Here is a 24,447-nt window from a genome sequence, read left to right on the forward strand (position 1 = left end):
ACGAAGAGAATGGGCTACCAAAAAAACTTGATGGCTTCGGATTCATGGGGAGAAGGAGTAGGAATCCTTGTTGCCCACCAGGGAAGCTGTCAGTCCTAGAGATATCAGCATTAAAGCAGCAGTGACGGACTTCCAGGACCAAGCAAAAATCAGAGCCAAGGAATAAAGTAACAGACCCACGCTGTGAAGGAGTCAGCCCAGACCTTGCCTTCACTGGTACAGTGAGTTGTGTGGATTGTGCTTTTTGAGAGGAGAGGAAGAGAAAAGGAAAGGTCTGTTCCAGTGGTATTATACACCTAGAGGAGTGTATAGATAGACCACTGGAAAGGTAAAACTCACAGGAGGGAGAAGAGCCAATTTTCTAGTGACCCTGAGCACTTTCTCCTTCTGATGAGACCTGAACCCTGGGATAAACATACAATTCAGGAGAACTCTATAGGTCCTAGGGGGTGGGAGGTGGAGACCCATTAGAGAGGGCAGGAGAATTGCTTTGACTGTTTATGAGTCCTTTGTGTTTTCTGTCAGGTTCAATAAAGCTTGTCCTATATTCAATGTATTGTTAGTTTGAGTAAATGCACAGAAGCCAAGGAAGGCCTTTTTCCTTTTACCATGGAGACCTAGATGTAAGCCAAATCTTGATGTTCCCAAGGGAAACCCTGGGAGGGAGCCTGAGCCAAAGAGAGTGTTTGTGAGAGATGCCCCCAGAATTAAATCTGCTTTCCGAAAAAAATAAAATAAAATAAAACTGAACTTCAATTTTGGTTACAAGTGAATGAATGAATGGGGTGAGTGAGTGAGTGAGTGAATGGAAAAATGGAAAAATGAATGAATGAATGGAGTGAGTGAATGAAGGAAAGAAGAGACAATAACTTGTTTTAGGCAGCAGCACTCTAGGTCTGATTCTGGTCCATGCATTTTGCCTTGAGATGATCCTGGAGGAAAAAATAAATAGATGCTTATATTCTCTTTGTATCATCCACTGCTCCTAGTGTGTTCTTTGGCATATCCTTGGATTTGAGCCCTGGCTCTGCCTCTACTAGAGACAGAGATTTCTGACCCATTGCTCGCTGGACAGTGGGGGACCCATTCCAAAGATTAGGAGTCAAGCCCAGTATCTGCCCTACCATTCATTCACCTGATCCTCATTCAGTCATGTTGCCTGCACAGTATTAAGGATGCCAAAACAGCAAATCAATATGGTCACTTTAGTAGACTAAAATGTCAAGTCAGTAAAGAAACACTGATCAAATTACTTTCTTGACCAAATGGGCTAGCCCATCTGGTCTTCCTAGGTGAAAGTAGCCTTCGTTGATTTCTTTTTTTCTGTTTATAAGATTTTGTAAATTATGAAGCTCATTTTTAATTTTTCAAATTGGTAACAATAAAAATACACTCCTTAGAAATGTTACATAAACATGGGTTTTGTGGCATATTGCATATATCATTCACATTCAGAATTCTTCCTTCCAAAAATCAGAGTCCTCTAATCATCTTCTTCCATTTTTAGAAGAAATTTCCCTTTCAGAGAGCAATATTATTACTGCTCAAACATTTACAAAGTCTATGTTAAATGTGTCTGTGATGCATTAAGGGGAAAAGCATTTTGAAGACATTGGATTTTGAAGAGGTAAAATTAGAAAAATATCAACTCGGAGTTATTATTTTTAATGACTTCCAAGTTCAGCAGTCCTCCCACTTCAGTCATATGTGAACTCTTAATCTGTATATTTCAGTGTGTACATTCATCAGCATATAATTAAGGAAGAGGTCTTTATTAAGAAATTGATATAAGGTAAAAGAAAAAAGCCATTTGACCTATAATTCCCTAGAGTCCTTGTTAAGGTGAAATTTAATGAGAATTATGTGTATTTAATTAGTTAAAAGGGGTATTTCACCTCTGTCAGTGAAGCTAAATTATTGTTATTTCAGGCATATTAGGGAAAGTATCCTGTATCCAAGGACATTTCTTGCATTATAGTAGAATTTTATTTTATTACACTAAAAAATATGAAAGGGCAATCTGTGATAATACCTGTAGAATCTGGCATGAAATTGGTTGGTAGTTTGAGTTGGAAGAAAGTCTGTGACAATTTAATATAGAAATTAAACTGCCAAAAATAGGAATTTTCTGTCTAGTTTTTTAGATTCCTTGGCTGACCCGTCTAGTTTTTGTTTTGTTGTGTTTTGTTTTAAAGGCAAAGGAAATTAGACTGCTTTGTTCTGGAAAGAACAATCAACACTTAAAATAGACTTTGAAAAGTGCACCTGTATCAGAGAGCTCATAGGAACAGAGTGGGGTTCCCCCAGTTGAGTGAACCCTCTTCTTCTAGCTAGTTTCCACTGTTAGTCATCTGGAAGGTCCATCTAGGGCTGTACACAAAGTCTACCCTACATCAAACAGTCATTATGCTTTTCTGCACATACAATGATTTCCATACTTTGGGGAAAGAGGGATATGTCAGCCTGTGCAAATGGTTCATTTGAGTATCCCAGTACTCACTCTGGGGTGCCAGAAGGAAGAAAGATTATGAAAGTGAGGAGGTCAATTCCAGGAAAAGCTTGATCATGGCTTCTTTACTTTTTCTGTCATAGACATCTTTAGCAATCTGGTGAATCTATGGATCCCTCCTCAGAAAAATATTTGTAAAAGTATAAATACCCTTTGGTCAAGCAATACTATTATTAGAGCTATATTCTAAAGAAATTTTAAAAAAAGAAAATGGCCTTTTATACAAAAATATTTAATGCAGCTCTTTTGTGATGACAAAGAATTAGAAACTAAGGGAATACCCATCAAAGGGGGAAGCTAAATTTGATATTAATACTAAAAATTTAATACTATTATTAATAATATAATGCTGCATGTTATCAGAAATGATTAAGGGAACAATTCCAGAGAAACCTGGGAAGAAGTATATGAACTAATGCAGAGTAAAGCAAATGGAATAACATTGTTAATAATAACAATGTTATTTGTAAAATGAACAATTTTGAAAGACTTCACTATGATCAATACAATCAATAAATCATGATGGTAATGAACACAGGATACAGAATAAGACATTTTTCTTTTTGACATGGCCAACATGGGAATTTGTCTTGTTTAACTATGCATATTTGTTAAAAAGAAGTTTTTTTCTTTTTCCAGTGGGAGAGGGGGTGATGGAAGGGAAAGAAAATAAAAGTTTGTTAATTGAAAAAATAAAATTTAATTTAAAGAAATTAAATGTATAAAATTTTAAAATATAGGATTACAAAGGAAACCAATTACATTGAAAAACGCAGTTATCAAAATATTTTTAAAACCAAGTTCATGGTCCCCAGGTCAGGAATCCCTGAAAATAAGAATATAGAGTATAAGAAGGAATAAAGTGTGTTTGGGATTGGTGAAGACTTAAAAGCGTGTCTTTTGTAGAAATAGGACTGAATCAGAATCACCGCATTCTAGTCTTGACTCTACTTCTAGCAAGCTATGAGATCTTAGAAAAAGCATTTAATCTCTCTAGGTTTCAATTTCCTCATTTATAAAATAGCTCAACAAATGAAAACCAGCATCCTTCTAAAATCTTTCTAAAAGCTTTAAAATTTCTCAGTAAACATGAAAAATTTAATCAGCCTGCTCTGATCCATCATCTTTCTACAGCCATACCCTGCAAAATGCTGCCCTAAATAAGTATCATTTGCAATGATCTTTAAATACACACACACACACACACACACTGCTGTCCCATTACCAAGTTTTAAAACTCATAAAGAATATCAAGGCAAGCTTTCATTCATAATCTACTAACCATCCCCTGTAATGTTATTTCATCTAACACTGTGTTTTCACAGATCAAATTAATATTAGTAAATAGGGTTTGTCTATCATGTAGAATGAATCCAGCAGCCTTTAGTTCTTTGTTTGCAAGGCTCTGCCAGGGGAATGATCAAGCAATTCAAGCCAAATGAAATTTACAGTCTCTGTTAAATCTTCTCACCAAGTATAGATATAGCCTTACGTACCCACAACAGCCAAAAACTATTGCCAATATTTTTTTTTCCAAAGTACTAATGTAAATTAAAAACAAAAACAGTTCAGATCAAGTGGAAGAAGGAATAGGTTGCCAAATTCAACCAAAACTTGCTCATTCATATATATCAATATTTTCTTCCCAGTCTTTTCTGTTTCTTCTGTCCTAGAGTTCATGCAAAGTAAATTCCTTGTAAAATAGTCCAATTCTGACTTTGTCAGAACTTAATTTGTGACCACAGTCAAACTTCTCCTTTCCATGTTTAACAGTTCTCTGCTTCCCATGCCCTAAAATGAGTAGTCAATGGATGCTAAATCCACTTCAAAAGATTGTTATAAGGGGAATACTAATGAATGCAAATACAGCAAAACCTCTTCCCATTTGAACTAATTATAACAAAGGCCAGTCAGATTTAGTGAAAAATCCAAGTTAAAGATATTGTAAAAGAAAGCTCCTCACTAATATATGCATACATACTTCCAATAGCCCTAACTACCAGCAAAGGGCAGAGCCTACATTAATGAAGAGATAAGGCAAATTTGCAATGATCAGCATTAGTTTGCTTTAAAAACAATTACAGCTAAACGACTTAAATACAGTTTGTTCTCTGCCCTCTCTATATTTACACTATTAATTTGCTTAGCAAACCCTTTCTTTGGAGATAAAGCAAGGCAAGCTTTAGTGCAAGAAGACAAAGGCCAAATTAACAAGGTCCAAATTAATGATATTTTTTCAGAAACGAACTCTAAAAGTTCACCTCAAAAAGTCAGATTTTTAATGAAAAAATCCCTTTCACATATGGAATAAGTATGACATTTATGCAGGCTAAAGATCAGCCTTTTTTCCTCCTGAGTCTACCTGTGTTGTTTTTACAGCTGAACCTTAAGTAGTATCAAGGGGAACTTTTTATAACCTCCAATAGTTTATTTTGCACTTAGGAGAAAAGTGAATTTGGAAACTCCAACTTTATTTTGATATTTTGTTTGAGCTCGGTTAACCATGCTCCCTTTTTCCTCACCATTAGTCATGACATATGGATCTCTTTCACTTGTTGAGGGTTTGGGGCTTTAGGTTAGGGGTTGTTTCTTTTGCATGCTTGAGTTAAGTCTGCGATATCAACCTCAATTTCTGGGTGTTGACCCTCTCTATGGTCATATAGTTAAACTTGGCTAATGAGCTGCTCCAGCCCTTTGGCTACTGGTGATGTTTATGACTACTGTTTTCCTTTCTTCTAAACACATAGTTACCACCTTAAGGTCCACATAAATTGGGAAACTGCCTAAATCATTAAAATAGTGGACTTTTCTTTCTTCTTTGAGGTCTGTTGCCAAGAGACACATTTCGAAGTTTAACAACTTGGATTACACCAAATTCATTCAATCTATGAAGTTAAAAATTAGTCAAACCGGTTTGCTTGTTTACATCAGGTAGGAGAAAAACAAAATAAAACAAAAATGTCAGACATCGGACATTGGAGGGAGACTCAGGAAGCCAGGGTGCTCATCCTAACACTATCACTTGATGACCTTAGGCCCCTCACTTCACTTACTTGTAATAAGTGTAGCTTTCCCCATAGCTTTCCCCATGACCATCAAATAACAGAATTTGAACATGGTCAAGAATTCTTAAATATAGGGTCTGGGAACTCTTAAAAAAAAATTGATAAAGGTTGCCATGGGATTGCCTTCCTTTTCATCTTGCTTTTTTATTTTATACATTTAAAAATATTATTCTGAAAAGTCTTCACCAGACTGCCAAAAAGGGTCATGGATACACACACACACACACACACACACACACACACACACACACATGCAAAATTGGTTAAGAACCACTTAGACCAGATGAACTGTAAAATCCATTCCAGCTCCCGCAGACTGGGATTCTATGATTCTTCTTCTAAGTAGGACCAATAAACAATTGGTTTGCCAAACAGTTCACTCTTCAGCAGGTTGTCAAGGTGTACTATAGTTCTACCTTCAGTAAGAGTTCATAGCTTTTTCTGTCTACAACTATTTTTCAAAGTATAAATTATTCACTGAGTTACAGGTATATTTGGAGTTATTGAATATGTGCCAAGAAGGTAAGTGACCCACTCTAATCACGGCAGCCCAATAGGCAGCAGTTGATATATCAGTCCTCAGACTTAATAGAATTTTAAATGGAAAATATATATTTATATATTCTGAGCATGAAAGCAGTGGGAGCTTAAGAGGGCTCAGAGCAAACACCATCTTGCTTTCAATAAACATTAAAGTTTAAGCAAGGAGAAAAATGACTTTGCAGAACATTATCAATTTCCTGCATTTACAATATATTCCTGTTGTGAGTGTAGGTTAGTTCACAGCTACAGGATCCATGTTCTGTGGAGTGTATAGCCTTGGGATTTGTCTAAGAAAACCTCAAGTGGTGACTCTACAAAGAAGCAATATTTCGACTTGCTCATTGCCTCCCCTGGAAGTCTATCCATCTCTATTTGTAGTTACACTATGGTCAGGGAGGCAAAGGAACCATCCACCTGTATTAATAACTCCATTCTCCCATTCCAGTCCGACTTAATCTTCTTAGGCATACAATATATAGAGCATTATATAGGATCATAGCAGCTTACATAAAGCCTGTATAATTCGATCATATGGTGATGATGATTATGAAAGCTAATATTTCTATTGTAGCTTACAATTAGCAAAGTCTCATCTTACTGAGTTCAAATCTACCCTCACACAAATAAATACTAGTGTGATCCTGGGCAAGTCACTTAACCCTGTTTTTCTCAATTTCTTCGTCTGTAAAATGAGCTGGAGAAGGAAATGGTAAACTCTCCAGTATCTTTGCAGGGGAAGGAGAGGGAAAATGTAAGTGGGATTACAAAGAGTCAGACGTGAGTAAAAATGACTGAAAAGCAGAGTTTGCAAAGAACTTTACAAATATTACCTCATTTGGATGCCCACAACCATGGGAGGTAGGTTCTATTATTATTCACATTTTTCATATGAGAAGACTGAGTCAAATAAAGTTAATAAGCATCAGAGTTAGTATTCAAACCCAAGACTTTCATTTCTGAAGTTGGCAATCATTCCACAGTCATGCTGTGTTTTTATAGTATAGTTTTCCATCCTTCTCCTTCAAGATTAGATTTTTTTTTTAATTTACCTGCCTGACATTAAGGAGATTCTACTGTCATTATTGCATAAATTTTGGTTGTTTTGTTGTTTTTTAAACAAGGCTTTGCTGAGCTTGATTCCTGAGGCTGTGATTAGCAACTACTTATATCCCCACTGAATAATTACTAATTGGGAAGAATCAGAAGATTCTTTTAAAATTCCCCAATAGAACCCCTAAATCTCTAAAGTAGAAGGTTTTTTTGTTTGTTTTATTTCCATTTTCCAGAGATTAAAAAAAAAAAGATGGAAGGTTTATGATTCTGTATTCACATAAGCCAAATTCACCACTTCTCAGAAACAGGAGGCACACCCTGGTGACTCTGGCACACACCAATTAAGAGGGATTTTTGGAGAGAATTCTGCATTACATGCTAATAGCACTAATCCAATTCCAAGTTATTAAATCAGCAGATTTAGTGATTTTATTTTTTTAACATACTGGCATGTAGACATTGTTTTCTTTAGGTCTACTACTGAATATCAGAATGACTGGCTCATTTTTCAGCATCTTTGAAAGGACCCACACTTATTCTTCCCTAGTTAAATTTCATAAAATCTTAGAAATGTGCACCTAGTGCCAATCACCTTATGACTGACAGATTTGTGTTAGAAGGACAAAATAACAATAGCTGGGATTCCAGCATTCTCAAAACTGTTACATGCTGTGAACAGAGTCAGAATCCATTATGGATAAGAAATCCAACGTTTTATACAGAATCTGTCTTTCTCAGAAGCCTTCTCTCTCTTCTCAGCTCACTTCACCCCAGCAGAGAATGGCTGATCCTACTTTTGTCTTTAAAAGAGACTTCTTTAATTACTGGAGGACAAAGGGATAGGTAAAAAAGGCTAAATGGGGGAGTGAAAGCTAATTTACAGCAGGGAGGAACCCTCAAAAGTTTTTTGTATATATGTATGTATGTATGTATATACACACATACATATACATATATACCTCTCTGCCTTAACTAAGCTACATGGTATAAATCCTGTACCTGCCTAAAACTGACATATGTATTATATATACATATATATATATATATATATATATATATAGGTTTTAAATAAATAAAAAGGAAATAAACTTGCCTCAAAAATGGGTCAAAGATCCTTCTGTCACATCTTGAGGGTTTGACTTGCTTTATAAACCAATCTTGAGACAACACATAAAAGTATTTTTTTTTTCCTGGAGAACAGTGGAAAGTTGGCAAGAAGTAAAAATGTTCTATGAAATAGGGAGGTGAACAAGTTGTAAATGATGCTAATATCTTCCAGATGGCACATTTTTACTTGGGAACTGAATTTAGAGTAATTAAAGGCATGTGAATTTCCTATAAATACTGAATTTTGCATGTCTGACACTGGAAAACTCCATCATTTCTGATGCCTTCTAATTCCAAGTGAGGTTTTCATTTCTTCCCCCGCTCCCATTTAAAGTGAATCTTTAGGTTTCTGAATCTCATTTAATAGACAGAAAATGCTTTCCCATATAAAGTTTCTCTTCCATACCAAAAACTGTTTATGATATGAAATTCCTTACAAATAAGAAAAAATTAAGCCATTTTTCCTATAAAAAGGCCTTCCTATTTATAAAGGAAAAAAAAGCCTAAAGCACTTTTATATATCATCATCACTATAGTATAACACACATTCCTTTTTTTTTAAGAACCTGACATGCACATATAAGGTAATTTTATCATCTCAGGTCATACCTCAATCAAGATGTAGACCTCTGATTCTTCAGGTTACAAAGTCTATCCGTTTGGTTTAGGACCATGCACAGGTGGATAAAACAAGACTGAAAATAATTAATCTTTGCCCTAATATCAAAGCTTATCAACTAGATTTTAACCTTCTGAACCACTTCAAACCCTCTTGCTTAGACCTAGAGTTCTCCACCATAAGATTTGGAGTTGGGAGAGACATTAAAAATCATGTAACCCAATCTGTTAATTTTAGATATGGATTATCAACATGCATTAGAAGTTGAGTGATTTGCTCATAGTCACACAGATGGTACATAGAATTATATCTCTCTGCCTAGACTAAGCTACATGGTATAAATCCTGTACTTTTCTAAAACTGATGCCTGCTTGACTGTCTATTGGTTACCTCCCCTGTATTCAACCTTTTTTCTAATCCTGTTCTTTGATCTCTCACCTTCCCCTCCTGGAGTATATGTCAAACTCTTCTTGTTAGATTTCTGCTGTTGGTCAACTCGGTCCTTTTTTTTTTTCCTATCCCTAGTCAAGCATTATAATTTGTATTATTATTGTACTGTGGAGTGAAAACAAATATTTCCCAGTATTCTCTAGTTAACCAATTAATGCTCTATTTAAGACCTTATATATTTAATCTTTATTTTTTTTTCATTTTGTAGGGTTTTAGGATAGTACACTCCATATTAGGAGACAGCTATGTGGCTCAGAGGATTGAGTGCTGGGCCTGGTATCAGAAATTCCAATCTGAGTTCAAATCTAGTCTCAGATACTGACTAGTTGCATGACTCTGGACAAATTATTTAATCCTATTTGCCTCAGTTTCCTCATCTGTAAAACAAGTTGAGGGGGGAATAGCAAACCATTCCAGTATCTTTTGCTAAGAACATCCCATAGAGAGTACGGTCTATGGGATCACAAAGAATTAACTGAACAATTGAACAACAACATTCTCTATTATCTGAGCTGAACAACACCCCTACCTATTATCTAGTGTTTTATTAACTGTATATCCGTATTTACCAGCACTTCTTCATAGCTAAAACATAAAAACATTTGATGTTCTTATTTATGATCCTATAGGACTGAAAGATTCCAAAGATTATAAGCCTTTTTTTTAAATACAATTTTTATATTTTAATAGTTTGTATGTATTATCACCCCTGTTTATCTGTGATAATGGTTTGGTTCCAGTATGATTTATTTGTTAAAATCTCAAGAGTCTTTTGACATCTGAAATTGCAGTATAGTTATCTATCATTTATTAGTTTATGAAAGGTAGAAAATTTCTCATGTCTAATTCTGACCTATCTTGTGAGATATTCAGTAGGTGTTATATTTGTGGAGCCTTTAGTGATGTGTTGACTGGTTTCTATCACTTATATGCATAATCTGCAAGAATCAATTTCAGTATTCCTTAAATATAACCCATTATCTCAAATAATATATTTGTAAAGCACTTAGCACAGTGTCTGGCAGTACTTAATAAAAGTGCTTATTACATATTTCTCCTCACTCCCTCTTTCCATTTGTCATTTCTAATGGTGATGGGCTGGTCTCAAATTGCCAAGATGAGTCTCTCTGTTTCTATAAACAAATTTTCATGGCTAAAACCATTTTAACTAATGCTTCTTTGTCAACCTCTTGTTGTTTGGTATTCACAGGGATGTAGTTCAAGAGGTTTTTGTTTCCCTTCAGATCTTAGTTGTTTCATGGGCCACATCTGGAGTTCAACCACTTTGGGTTACATTTGACAAACCCAGTGTCATGTACCTATTGTCAGTCTTTACTTTTGCTTCATGAAATTGTATCTGCTTATTCCAAAAGCATTTCTAACATTTTAAATGCATTTACCAGGTGAACTGAACTGTCTAGAAATCTTCCTCCTCCTCCGTTGTTTGTTGTTGTTGAAAGTCATCATTTTATTTTATAGAATTTGGAAAGAAATGGTTCTGAGAAGTTGTTATCTTGCTATTCCTTTATATTTATCAGTCTGAAGACTATTGCCCAAATGGATTAAATAACTACTCTTTGTAGTTAAATAAAAAATATTCAATTCATCAATACAATTTCAGATGGCATACAAGATCATGAAAAGAAAACTTGTTCCCATATGATTTTAATTTCTTCTGCTAAGTATCTACATTTTGGATATTTTTTCTTCCAAATCATTTGGAGATTATGAGCATTTAGTATAATAATAACTATTAAAATGCTGTTCCTAAGTTTTATGCATCAATATATTATTTCTGGTTGGGGAATCTAGGTGGCCCAATAGATAGAGTGCCAGGCCTAAAGTCATTAAGTCTCATCTTCATGAATTCAAATCTGGCCTCAGATACTAGCTAGGCAAGCCACTTAACCTTGTTTGTCTCAGTTTCTTTATTAGTAAAATGATTTAGAAAAGAAAATGGCAAACCACTCCAGTATCTCTGCCAAGAAAATCTTAAATAGGGTCATGAGAAGTTGGACACCATTGAAATGACTGAACAATAGATATGTCTTGTTGATTGTGGGTAACAATTCCATATGTGATCATGCTTCCAGTTCCAGAATAGTTTGTTGGCTAAGTTCTTAAGACTGTATTTCTAGTGTTTTTAATATTGGTTCAGACCTATGATTTAATCAGAATAAGAATTCACAATGAAGAACTGTCTCCAAACTGCCCCAGAACTGAAACTGTTCTATAACTTTTACTTTTAGAGAATTGTCTGGACTACTGGGCAGTTAAATGACTTAGAAAGACAATAAATGTCAGAGGCACACCTTGAATTCAGGTCTCCAGAATGAGGGTTTTCTATGCACTGATCCCCTTGCTGTCTCTTCATTATTGTCAATAGCAATTGTAATCCTCCGTTAGTAAGACATGGGATTTATATTTTTTTTTACATTCTCACAAAGTGAAATTCACATAAAACCATCCATAACTCCTTGATGACTTCATTTTGTGACTATTCACATACATTTGTGGGCCAAATTGTGTGAGTTAGGGGTACAAGTTTCTCTTTTAAAAAACATAATCCTAAACATGGTCTTCACCATGCTCCAACCAACTGAATTAATGAATCCATTTAGTTATGGAATAACTTAAACTCATCATCCATATCTATTAGCTGCCAAGTCTCATACTGTTTTCCCTCAGGATCCTTCATGATCATCCTCTTCATTCTTATATCATCATAGCTGTCCAATTTTTAACAATATTTTTGCCCCAAAGGAAACATGTAGTGAATAGAGATCTGCCCTTGAAGTCAAGAAGACTAAGACCTACTAACTCTGTTGTATGGGCGAGTCATTTAACTTATTCTCTTGGGCAATATTCTAAGATATTCTCATTTGCACTTGTGAAGCAAATTTTCACACCTGCAGATAAGAGGAAATCACAATTCAAAATTATATTCTTATACTAAAATAAATTCATGTAGAAACCCTAATAGTATGCTGTTTAAAAAAGAAATCACTATCTTTCACTTAATTTCCAAATAAAACACTATAATGAAAGTCAGCATTTTCAAATAAATTATCTGAAATCTCAAGCATTTGAGAACAAGTTTTTGCTACCCAAGCCCCAATTAGCAAACCAAGCAATTGATTGCTTGCTAGTTCATGTCTATAGCACACTTATAGAGTCATGGAACCCCCAGACACTATAGAGCCCAGCTTCTTAAACTGCGGGTCGCAACTCCATGTAACTGAATGTGGGGGTTGCAAAATTATGATTTATTATCAGCAGATGTTTGATTTGTACACCATAGGTGATATACACCTATGTATATAACTACATTCCTGGGTTCATATAAAAATTTCCTGTACAAAACGGGGTCACAAGTAGAAAAAGTATAAGAGATCATTTAATCCAAATTCCCCTTTTTAGTCAATAGGCATTTATTGCATTTGCTAGGCATTGAGCTAAGCATAAGGATACAAAGAAAGACAAATGATACTTTCTGATTTCAAAGAACTCACAGTCTAATGCAGGAGACAATGCAGTCTAATGCAGGCTCACAATTGCACAAATGAAATTAATGCATGATAAATTGGGATAATCTCAGAGGGAAAGCATTAAGTTAAAGGTGGTTCAGGAAAGTATCCTTGCAGAAGGTAGCATTTTAGCTAGAACTTGGAGGAAGTCAGAAGCAAAAGTGAGCCTGGAAAGAGTTCCAGATATAGGAGACAGCAAGCGAAGAGTTGGAAAATAGAATGTCTTAGGGGGAAAAAAAAAAAAAAAAAGGAGACCAGTGTCACTGTGCCAAAAGTGGTAGGATGAGAAAGATATTTTACAGATAAGGAAGGCAATGTCAAGTTAGGTTAAGTAACTGTTCTAAGATGATACCACCAGGTAGAGGCGGAGCAAGAAAGAGAATGCATGTTCCTGGATTCCCATTACAGAAACCAAGACTAAGTTGGGTTAATCAAAGATGACCTATTTAAGCAATTCTCTTCTTCATTTAATTTTCAATTCCCAAATATTTTGCCTCATATTTGGAAAGACCTATTCCCTTTTGGGTATGTTTAAAGCCAGTTTTGGATAACACAATGATTGTAGCCAGGCACTCATTTGCAATATTTGAGCTATTTGTGTTGGTTTAGTGTGCAGAAATATACTAACACAGCTCCAAAGGGCACACATTTTTGGCAAGTGAAAATTATACTGCTGAAGTTATTATTTTCACTCCAGTTTGTGTCAGATGTCAGATTTCACCATTATATTTGTGATTAGGCGTGTGAGAGCAGGTCCTGTTAGAAGTCAATTAATAGTATCATACCCTAACATCAATTTTCTGTATTTACTACCAATGGCTGGCTACATGAGGACAGGGACCATGTCTTATTCATCCTTTCTGTCTCCCCCAGCACCTAGCACATTGCCTCATGTGCAGTCAATGCTTAGGTAATGTTTGTTGAATTTAATTAAACTGTTATAATACTTTCCAGAAACCCTGAGGAGTTAGGTACAGTAGCTCAAACAACACCCTGCAGTGGATTAGCTTTCTTTCTATTAACAGATTTTAGTGTCTAGAGATTCAGGGGTCATTGATATAGTCACAAGAGAAAATGAAAATTAAGCAAAGTACAGTAATCTTCTATTCAACACTGCAAATGGATGAGGTCTCTAAATGTCATCTCTACCCCAACCCCCTTTTAGTGAGTAGATGCATGTCTCATTTTCTCAACACTTTCTTCTCCTCTTACTTGGCTTTTTTCCTGAATCCATAACTCATAAACCTTCCAAAAGAAGAAATGGTCTCTCGGTAATCTTTTCAAGAATTCTAACAGTATTCTATTTTCTTTTATCACCCTTATGGGAAACCTGTTATTATTTAATATTTGCAGTGTACCTGGCTCGGCAGTGAGACATCTGGTGATGTCCAGAGAAGAAAGGACACAATTCATCTCCTAAAGAAGAATATATTCTAAAGTGAGAGAATACTTAGATTATTTAGAAATGAGAATACTGAAGTGTTTAGACTCTCAAAACTGAAAGGAAAAAAAAAGGGGGAGTGTAGTGTAGTACACTTTTGAATTAGAAAGAATACTTGACATTCCTTTTGAGTAGCCCAGTAAGGAAAAGTGTTTTGTTTTTCTTTCACCCACATCTGTTAGGAAAGTCAGTAGAGAAGGGAAGCTTTTAAAAGACAAATACACTCAATTGAGTCTGTAACCTCATTGATTTGTACATTATTTCCATCAATGAAGATTACAGCCATTCATTCCTCACCATCCGGGTACTACTATTGTCCATATCCTCTCATAAGTATGTCAGAGAGATTCTCCTACCATGTTCTATAACTCCCTCCCTTTTTCTCAGTATTGGGAGGGCTTGGGCTTCCTATCATTTATTTTTCACTCTCACTTCATAAACCATCTTCTTTTTGATATGCATTTTGATAAATCCTGTACACTTATCTCCTTATTTGATATGAATGAATAAGCCTGATTGTATTCACCATGTGCATCTCCAAGATCCTGCCAGCAGTCTTCTTGGAGACCAAAAGTCAAACAATAACAAACAAGTTCTCTCAGTAATAGTTTTAGATCTCTGAAAGTTATAGTTTCCAGTGACTCACAAGTATACAACAATAGTAGTTGGTTAGTTTTTTTGTTGTTGTTGTCGTCCTTGTTGTTTGTTTGTTTGTTTGTTTTTAAATGGGACTGCTTTAGAGAGAAGTTTGTAATCAATTCAGGCACTTTTCCAAAAAAGCAATCCATCCTGCTCCTCTCTTGTTTATTCTGGACCCAGCATGTCCATTTGCAATGTCTAGGTGATATATACATATGTGATTGCTATGTTGACATGTAGATATCATATATATTGGGTCACATATATTGATGTGGATATAGATCTAGGTAGCAAAGTAGCACAGTGAATAAAATGTCAGAACTAAAGACTCATCTTTCTGAGTTCACATCTGGCCTCAGACACTTACTAGCTATAACTGGGCAAGTCATTTAACTCTTACTTATAAATTTTCTTTACCTATAAAATGAACTAGAAAAGGAAATGGCAAACCACTCCAATATCTTTATTCAGAAAACTCCCAAAAGTCAAACGTGACTGAAAACAACTGAGCAATAATAGATCTAGACATAGGTATAGATATATAAAGATGAATTCTGTAAAGCACCTACTTGCATATCATAATTTGAACAACAGGCATTCTTCATCTGATTTTTTCTCCCTATGTGTATAATGTATCCAATTCTTATATCAAATCTATTACCAAAAGTATCACCTAAAGATACGAATTCTCTCTGAATTCTGTTTATATTCAACATGAGACATTTAGGGGTACACTCAGACACTAGTAATGCTATTTTTCCATTTTCCCTAGAACCAATCAGCACCAAAGGACACAGCTTCCAAGCTATTTGAGGGTGGTCAATAATGTGCTAGATGCATTGTCCAAATATCAGTGAGGGGATCTTTCTCTCCCCTAAAGCCAATAGTGTATGCATTTAACCTTCTGTACTCCAAATGAGATTAAGTCTCCTTTGTGGACACTATTGCTTCCATTAGCCAGATTTTTCAGATCTTCTAAAATCCTAAAGTATCCAGCACCTCTTCAGTGAAGTCTCTCATGATTCTCCAGGTGAAGTGTTTTCTCTCTCCTGAAATTTTCATAAAGGACTTTTTCTAGATTTCCTCTGGACAAAAAGATTATCATATTTTATATGATATGATACTTATTTGTAGGCATGTCATATTTCCCTATTAGAATGAAAGCTGCTGAAAGGCAGGGACTATCTTTTTTCTTTCCTTTTAATATCCCTAGCATGCACTTTAGCACCTTATACTTTTTGTTTTGTGTTATTTTGTTTTGATTTCATTAGTGTAGGTTGAAAATCAATTTGTTTCTTTCTGTGGAAGATGCCAAATCTCTCTGTGTTCATGTTGATGATTTTTGGTTCTGCCAAAGGGAGAACCTTTTGCTCTGAAAATTCATCAATGTTGATTGGTAACTCATCTGGATCATCTGGATTCTCTTGCATCCATTTAAGAATGAACTGCTCTCCACTAAAGACCTAACAGAAGCACCTAAGGCAGTGAAATTAGACTAAGGTGAAGACAAGGGATTCCATTTCTACCTTTGCTTTTCCCACTATGGGATTCCTATCATCCCAAGAAAAGCAGTGTTTGTCATACACTGGTAGCAGTAACCGAGCAATGCAGGCCGGCTGGGAGATCCAAATTTGCAAACTCAGTATCCTGGGCCCAAGGCCAAGCAGCCTGGGTGCGTTGCTGCAGTGACACATTTTGTCTCCAGAGAAGGTTGCTGGCACAACACCTACATTCCTGGCACTGCATTTGTCACTGACAAACTTATGGAGTGGAGCTGGTATCGACTCCAGAGGGAGATGCGAGCGGCTTTCTTAACTTCCCTGGCAATGATATAATTGACAAGGAGTGATGGTACACTTTTCTGACTATTTACAAAAACTGTTTTTGGTGAAATTCTTCTCTGGACTCTGTTTCACAGTACTTTGAAAGAGAGTTGCTGAAATGACTGTTGCATTTCTGTTTTCTGAGGATGAAGATCAATTAATATTCCAATAATTCCATTTCTGCATGTGAAGTTGTAGAATTTGAAAATGCAGTAAGATTTGTTTGTTACTGAGGAGGATGTCGAATCTTTCTTTCTTCACTTTGATGATTTTTGGTTTGCCCAATGGAGAGTCCAGTAGTTACTAGTGTAGTGCTTGAAAATGCAGTAAGATTTGTCTCTTATTGTGGAGGATGTCTAATCTCTCTGTCTTCACTTTGATGATTTTTAGTTTGCCAAATGGAGAGTCTAGTACTTAAAAATGCAGTAAGACTTGTCTCTTACTATGGAGGATGTCTAATCTCTCTGTCTTTACTTTGATGATTTTTGGTTTGCCAAATGGAGAGTCTAGTGGTTACTGGTATAGTACTTGAAAATGCAGCAAGATTTGTCTCTTACTGTGGAGAATATCTAATCTCTCTGGCTTCACTGTAATGATTTTTGGTTTTACCAAAGGGAGAGCCTGATGGTAAGTAGTGCCTACCATTGTCCATTTAAACTGTATTTGCAATAGATACTATTTTGCCTGAAAGAAAAGATTGCCTTCCAAAATGTCCTTGCTTTTTCAGAATGCTGACCCATCTCTCTTGGTTTGTGTCTCAAAGGCAAAATGCACCAAGATTCAACCACTTAATATTCAGATCACGTCAAGATTCAAGCAAAAAGCCTATATGACAAAGCCTAGATGCACAGTAGCTAGTTCAGACAGTAAACAGACCAAATCACAGCTAAATTATAAGAAATTGTGGAGTAAAACAAGCAGACCTGTCCTATCAAAGAGGAAACCGAGATAAAAGTGAGTTCTCCATCAAATGCCAATTTATTTGGCTTGAATGAATAGGAGATGGTACTCATTTCAGCTGTCCCCTCTTTGAATGTAAAAGACTGGTTCAGAACTTTGAAATATAATAATGCTTTTTTCCTCCTCCTCTTTCACTTCTTTCTCTTCTTTTAACAAGCAAAGCAAATCCCAAAGGATTGAGAAACAAACACTTCTTCATTCCCTAGCTTTGAAATGGGACAGCAATACTAACTGACCAAGTTACCAGAAACATTGGATGCACCAGAGGAAATGCAGTTAATGCAGAAATTCACATATGTTAATGCTTAGAGTTCCATCAATGTCAGCTTTATTTTCTCCCTGATATACTCCAAAGCTGGCATGCAATTTTTACTGATGAGGTAATGTCATTTTTAATTTAAAAGACCTTAAGCTGTCCACTTTAACTTAGTGATATCATCTATGCAATTGTCTCGTGAGAATTTATGTAAACATAAGTAATGTGCCTAAGATAGCTTTAAAAAGGGTCGTTAAAGATGACATTGGTCATCATGAAGAATTATATTTTTTTGCCCTTTGATCCCTTAAAAATTGTCAGATATAGTTTATGTTACTGGCATTTCAAACCATTCCTGAAATTAAAATATCCTATAATTTTTAAAGCAACTTAAACATAGAAGAAAAATAAAGTTCTAAAATGAATGGATAATAACATTTTAATGCCAATTCTAGATGAAAAACAACCACAATTTATATTGTCTGACTTCTAAATGGCAATAAATATTTCTAAGATAAAGAAAGGGAAGCAAATATGTGAGTATAAATGTCTGTGTGTGTCTGTGTGTGGTGTGTGTGTGTGTGGAGTGAGAGAAAGAGAGAGAGAGAGAGAGAGAGAGAGAGAGAGAGAGAGAGAGGAACAAACAGGGAAAGAGAGAAATATATATATATAAAACAACACAAATGAACCTTTTTACCTAATTTCTTCTTCTTATCATGGGAATGAGGAAAGGACTAGTTTATTAATGGTGATTTCTGTTTATAGGGCTAAGAAATGTTCTGTCCTTTCAAAATATACTTGGTAGTAGAATTTCATTGCATTATTTCTTTTATCACATCATCAAAGTATTATTACTAGCCCTATTTTAAATCTCATCATTGTACATTTTTTATTCCCTTCTAGCAAATCAAGCTGAATGTTACAAGATAGATTCTATTTCTTTTTTTAAAACAAAAGTTGTTGGGGGGGGGGGGCAGGGAAATGCAACTTCTATGATCCAAGAATGGCTTTTGAGAAGGTAATATAGATACTGATAGGTTGGGTTTCTTGTTTTTCCTCTAAGTTGTCTGGAGTGTAGTGGAACTGTGAATTGAGTTAAATTGCTAAGAATTCATTTATTATTCTGTGGCCATATGTTTTAGAGGGTAGTTCACAGAAATCAAAGTATTGTTCATAGAGAGCTCCAGCCAAAGAGACATTTTGAATTCATAAATGAACTTCACAGTTTGAAAAGAATGCACAGCATTATGTATTGACACCACTACCATAGACAAAGAAACACAATTTAATAATACAGAATTGTGCTCATGAGATTTCCTTTTTCTTGTTAATTGGTTACTTTAGCTGACATTGTCTGCCAGTATAATGGACACCATTCTTCCTAATAGTTCTGTGTTGCCAGATGATGTCTACAGACATGATGTAGTCCATTTTAATTATTTCATTTTGCTAGATTTCACTGTGTGGTGGAGTCATGGATGTGGGGAGCATTCCCGCCCATCCCCGCCCCCAATGCCCAACAATCTACTCTGGCTCATGTCAGGCTCAGAATTTGTAGAAATGAAACACTTTTTTTGTTTTACTTCATGTTTTCCCCCTGTGTTTTTCCATTAGGTATGACTACGTTGAAGTCATTGATGGAGATAGTGCAAGTGGACGTTTATGGGGCAAATACTGTGGAAAGATAGCTCCTCCTCCCCTGGTGTCTACAGGTCCATTCCTGTTTATCAAGTTTGTCTCTGACTACGAGACACATGGTGCTGGATTTTCCATACGCTATGAAATTTTCAAGAGAGGTGAGTGAACAAATGATAATTAGGCAGACCTTAGTGTGTGTCTTTTTTCTATTTAACAATAGTTGATTTTAATATTTTATGAAAGAGTGAAACAAAGGATGGCAAGCAGTATTTTAAACACACACACACACACACACACACACACACACACACTCCCCTGTCTGGGAAGGAAACAGATCAAGACAACATTATTCAGATGCTGTGACCAGTCAGTGAATGTGCTTTGGCAAAACTGTATTTAAAAAGCATTTCTTTTTACTTTTCTCTTTCTTTAAAGAATATAAAAGAGTTAAGCCATGCTTAAAGTCTGGTTCTTTAATCCTTTGAGTAGCCCAAAAGTCCCTTTTGAAAGCAGGATTAGCCCCTTCCCACCTTGAATTCATAGAAGTCCTTCCTTCCTAAAGGACCAGCACTCCTAAAGGACCCCCCCACACACACTCCTCCTCCAACTTCATCTCTCTCTTTTTCCTAGCTACTATATTCAAGAATGTCTGGTCCTCAGAAAGCCACCTCCATGTTATGTTTAATTTCCATACTGGTGGGAGAAACACTAAATCTCTGTTTACCCTAGCTATTAAAATAGCCCCTTGGAGAGTGCAGGAATAAATAGTGGGAAATGCTATTTCCTTTGGGAATGGGAATAGGTCACCACTCTAATCATTTGCTTAACCTTTTATTAGGGTGCAGCAGTGAGGAAGCTTTGTGAGGTAACTTAAAGGAAAGTCTGGTTCATCATATGCTTCAATTCCCAGGGGAAGCATTAAGCAAATTAATTAATTTTAAAAAGTGTAACTTTACCTGCAAAACACCTCACGTTATGCTCATTACAGACTTGAGGTTCCTCACACATATTAAATACAGGGCTTCCTCCTCCTGTCTTAGTTTTTTGAAGCTGGCACTCTCACACAAAAGTGAGCCAAGTCCAAGGTTTGCTTAAGCATGGGAAAAGGAAGCAGGCTTCAGTGACTACCAATTGACTGTAGGATAAACTACACAGTTAAAGTTCTCCATAGCCTACCACATTTACTCTGTTTCATGCACTGTAAGCCACACTGGTTTATTAGAAGTTCTAGAATCTCCGGGTCCTATCTTCCTATCTTGAATTCCCACAAACAATCTTCCAGGAAGGAAGATGACACAGGTCTCCTCATCTCCACCTCCTAAAAGTCCAACTCAGTTGGCACCTGGTCAATGAAATCACCCCCAATTCCCCAGTTGAAAATAATCTTTTCCTCTGCCTGATCTTTTTCTTTGTCCCTTTACATTGTGCTTTGCATTATACTTACTTCTATGTATCATATCACCCTATTTGACTATAAGCTTCATGACAGCAGGGACTGTATATTTTTTTGGATCTTTAAAGTCTTTCTTGGTACCTTGCAACTTTTGTTCATCATTATCATCATCGTCGTCGTTGTTGTTATAATCTTTATGTAGTGAACTTGGGACAACTTCACCCCCAAAAAAATGGCAAATTCATCTACAATTTATAACCCTATAGAGTTCCTGGGGCACTGTAATGGCCATAGAACCAATATGTGCCAGAGACAGGATTTTCTATCTCCTAGGCCAGCCCTGTCTCCCATTGCTTCTCATCATGCCCAGAGTCAATATTTTAAAAATAATTATATTACTGAGTGTAGAATTTGTAAAAATAACATCAATTAAAATGATTGTCATTTATATTTCACTAGATTAACATTTTATATTATATAGTCCCTTTCTGTTGGGTCAGCAATGTATAGATGAGCTAAAAGGTTAATTCATTAAATTTGAATATGGAGTTTTTATTTTTTTCCAAGTAGTCTGGAGCATTGATGTCAAAAATAGAGATGGATCTATGGCTACATATTGAGTTAGAAAACCATAATTTAACATTATCTTCATTTTTTAAAATTTTGTTAAATATTTTCCAATTACATTTTAATCTGGTGTTAGGATGAGTTTGACATCTCTGATCTGGAGTGTAGTGAATTCTGAACCAACCAAGTAGTTAATTGAGGTGCTCATTAAGACCCCTTCAGAAGGAGATAATAAGACTTTCTTGAACTTCAAAGAAAGACATCCCAATTCTAAACTTATCTTAACTACTGCCTTGCCCAATCTAACCAGTAGCTAATGCTTTCCTTTCTCATACTGTTTTCTCTCTATTCTATATGTAATTTTTATGTACCCAGTTGTTTATCTAATTGTGTTTCCTACCCCATTAGAATAAGAACTCCTTGAGGGCCCAACCATTATCCTCCTCCCTCCCCTCCCCCCCCCTTTCTCTGTAATCCCAGAATTTAACACAGTACCAGGCACAAAACTACTTAATAATGGTGACTTGATTTGATGACTCTAGAATTTACAGGATCATGGAAAGAGGATCCTGGACTGTCAGAGGTAGAAAGACCATTTGAGATCATAGGATCAGAGGTTAAAAAAGGAAGGAACCAGAGGTCCTCTTCTCTGACCTCCTCATTTTACAGATAAGCAGCTGAGACACTGAGATAGCAGAGGTGGCTTGTCCAAGATCCCACAGGGAGAAAATATCAGAGCAGGGATTCAGAACCAGGTGCTCTGAATCCTAATCCATTATTCTTCCCAATATAATGGTTAAATTTTCATTTATAGGACATATACTCACATTCACGGTAACAACACGCTTAATGATGTTCTATTTATAGTCATTCTTAAGTGTCAAGATCTATGTTGGAATTTTTAATGAACTAGCCTATCTTTCTATCCATAATCTACACACAGATACACATGCTTTTATCAAAGAAGTAACATCCCATAAAGATTATTAAAAATTGCTTTTTTTAATCAGTATTTTTTTTAATTGATTGAAAGAGAAAAGAGACATACATGTATGGCCATGACTTATGGAAACTTTATCCCTTCCTCCCAAACAAACTCTTTTCTAGATCCCCTAATTTTTTAATTATCTCCATCATTTTCCCAACCCTTCTTTAAATTTTGGGACAATAACGATAATAACAGTAATCACTAGCATTTATATAAGTTGGCAAAATGCTTTGCAAATATTAAGTTGTTTTATCCTAACAACAACCCTGAGAGGGAGATGAAATTATAATCTCCATTTTACAAATGAGGAAACTGAGGCAAACAAAAGTTAAGTGAAATTTTAGGATTACAAACCTAAATCTGAGACAGGATTTAAATTCAGGCCTTTCCAGCTCCATGCCCAATACTCCATTCTTTGCTGTCACCTATGTATAATCATCTTTGCGCCATCACAGAATCCCATGTCCTTTATGTCCATCAGCATACTAATATACTTTATTTCTATAGACCTCAAAGATCTCTTCCTCCCAATATCACTTCCAAAGTCATTACAATTTCATATTTGATTACTGCAGCCAGATCCTGGTTTTTCTTCCTCCTTAAACCTCTCCCCATTCTTGGCCAAACTTTTAGGGCAATCATGAGTTATCTTTCCAACTTCAAAGGCTATGGTGGTTGTCCATTGCCTGATGTTACAAATGTAAGTAGTCAGTTTACTTTTTATAATTCAAAGCACATCATCAAACAGTTCCATATACCTCTCCAACTTCATCTTTTCAATATAGAAGGGTCTTCAATTGCAGAAAAATTTTTGTTTTACATCATAGAGTTTACTCTATATACTGGATATAGTGGAATATATACTGGAGAAAAAACTTCATAATTACTGTAAATATGGAAGACCCTTGGCTAAAATAGATGGGGGTTGGAGGGAGTATTTTAGATACAGAGGAATAAAATTGTCCAACAAGTTGTATTCTAATATAGGTAAGATTAGCTTTACCTCTAGAATGTAAGAATAGCCCTTACAATTTCAATACACATGAATCATCTTAATCATAAAATAATATAACTAAAAAATTAGTTCACTCATATGTTGGCCCTGATATTCTGGTTCTTTGAAAAATCAGGCCATTTTGTTGCCCATAGCCTCAGAGGTAGTGCCATTGGGCCATTAACACTTTTTACTCTTTGCAAGATATTTTCCTACCCATTAGGTATCTATGAGTCTTTGGTTCACTGCTACCCTGAGGACACAGCTTTGTTGTATTTACCCTCCTCCACCCTATCTGAGCATCCCAGTCTGAATGTGGATTTTCAAAGACCTTTCAACCTGATGACCGGAACAGTCTGTGTCAGTGCTATGAGTCTTGTGGGATTTAAAGGGATGCTAGAGAATCTTAGGAGCTGTGGATTGACACACATGATTTCACTGGGATTTTGAATGTAGAAAAATAAAATTTTTAGTTATATGTCCATAACTACTAAATATGACATTCTTGTATGTGCTCCATCTATATCCAGGCTAGCAAAGAGTCTGCAAAAATACTTATCAACATGAAAATCCTTTTAAGTCTTGTGTCAAAGTATTTGCTAACTCTCTGTTTCTCTCATTTACTCTCTCTCTCTCTCTCTCTCTCTCTCTCTCTCTCTCTCTCTCTCTCTTTCACACACACACAGAGTTGCTAAATCTACCTACTCTTATTCACTACTAGGTTTCCTCTAGGGGGTTCCTTTTATCCAATTACCTACCATAGATCTGTTTAAATCATCTCTTGGCTATAGTCAATTTTATGAAACCTTTTAATTTTTGGTTCAGATGTGTGATTGCATTCATATAGAAACTCTTTCCATTAATGGTCCTCCATA

The 24,447-nt window shown here is 35.7% G+C and overlaps 1 protein-coding gene across 7 annotated transcripts in view; it reads left to right on the forward strand.

Moving 5' to 3' along the window:
* The window catches only part of NRP1 (neuropilin 1), a 176,149-nt gene that overhangs the window by 51,486 nt on the left and 100,216 nt on the right, over positions 1-24,447 (forward strand). For all 7 annotated transcript variants that reach the window (XM_031939716.1, XM_012551217.3, XM_031939718.1 and 4 more), the window contains exon 4: positions 19,607-19,788. In XM_031939716.1, coding sequence (XP_031795576.1) covers positions 19,607-19,788 — 182 coding nt within the window. The remainder of the gene's footprint in view (positions 1-19,606; positions 19,789-24,447) is intronic.

The sequence above is a fragment of the Sarcophilus harrisii genome, chromosome 5 (assembly GCF_902635505.1).
Source record: "Sarcophilus harrisii chromosome 5, mSarHar1.11, whole genome shotgun sequence".
NCBI lineage: Eukaryota > Metazoa > Chordata > Mammalia > Dasyuromorphia > Dasyuridae > Sarcophilus > Sarcophilus harrisii.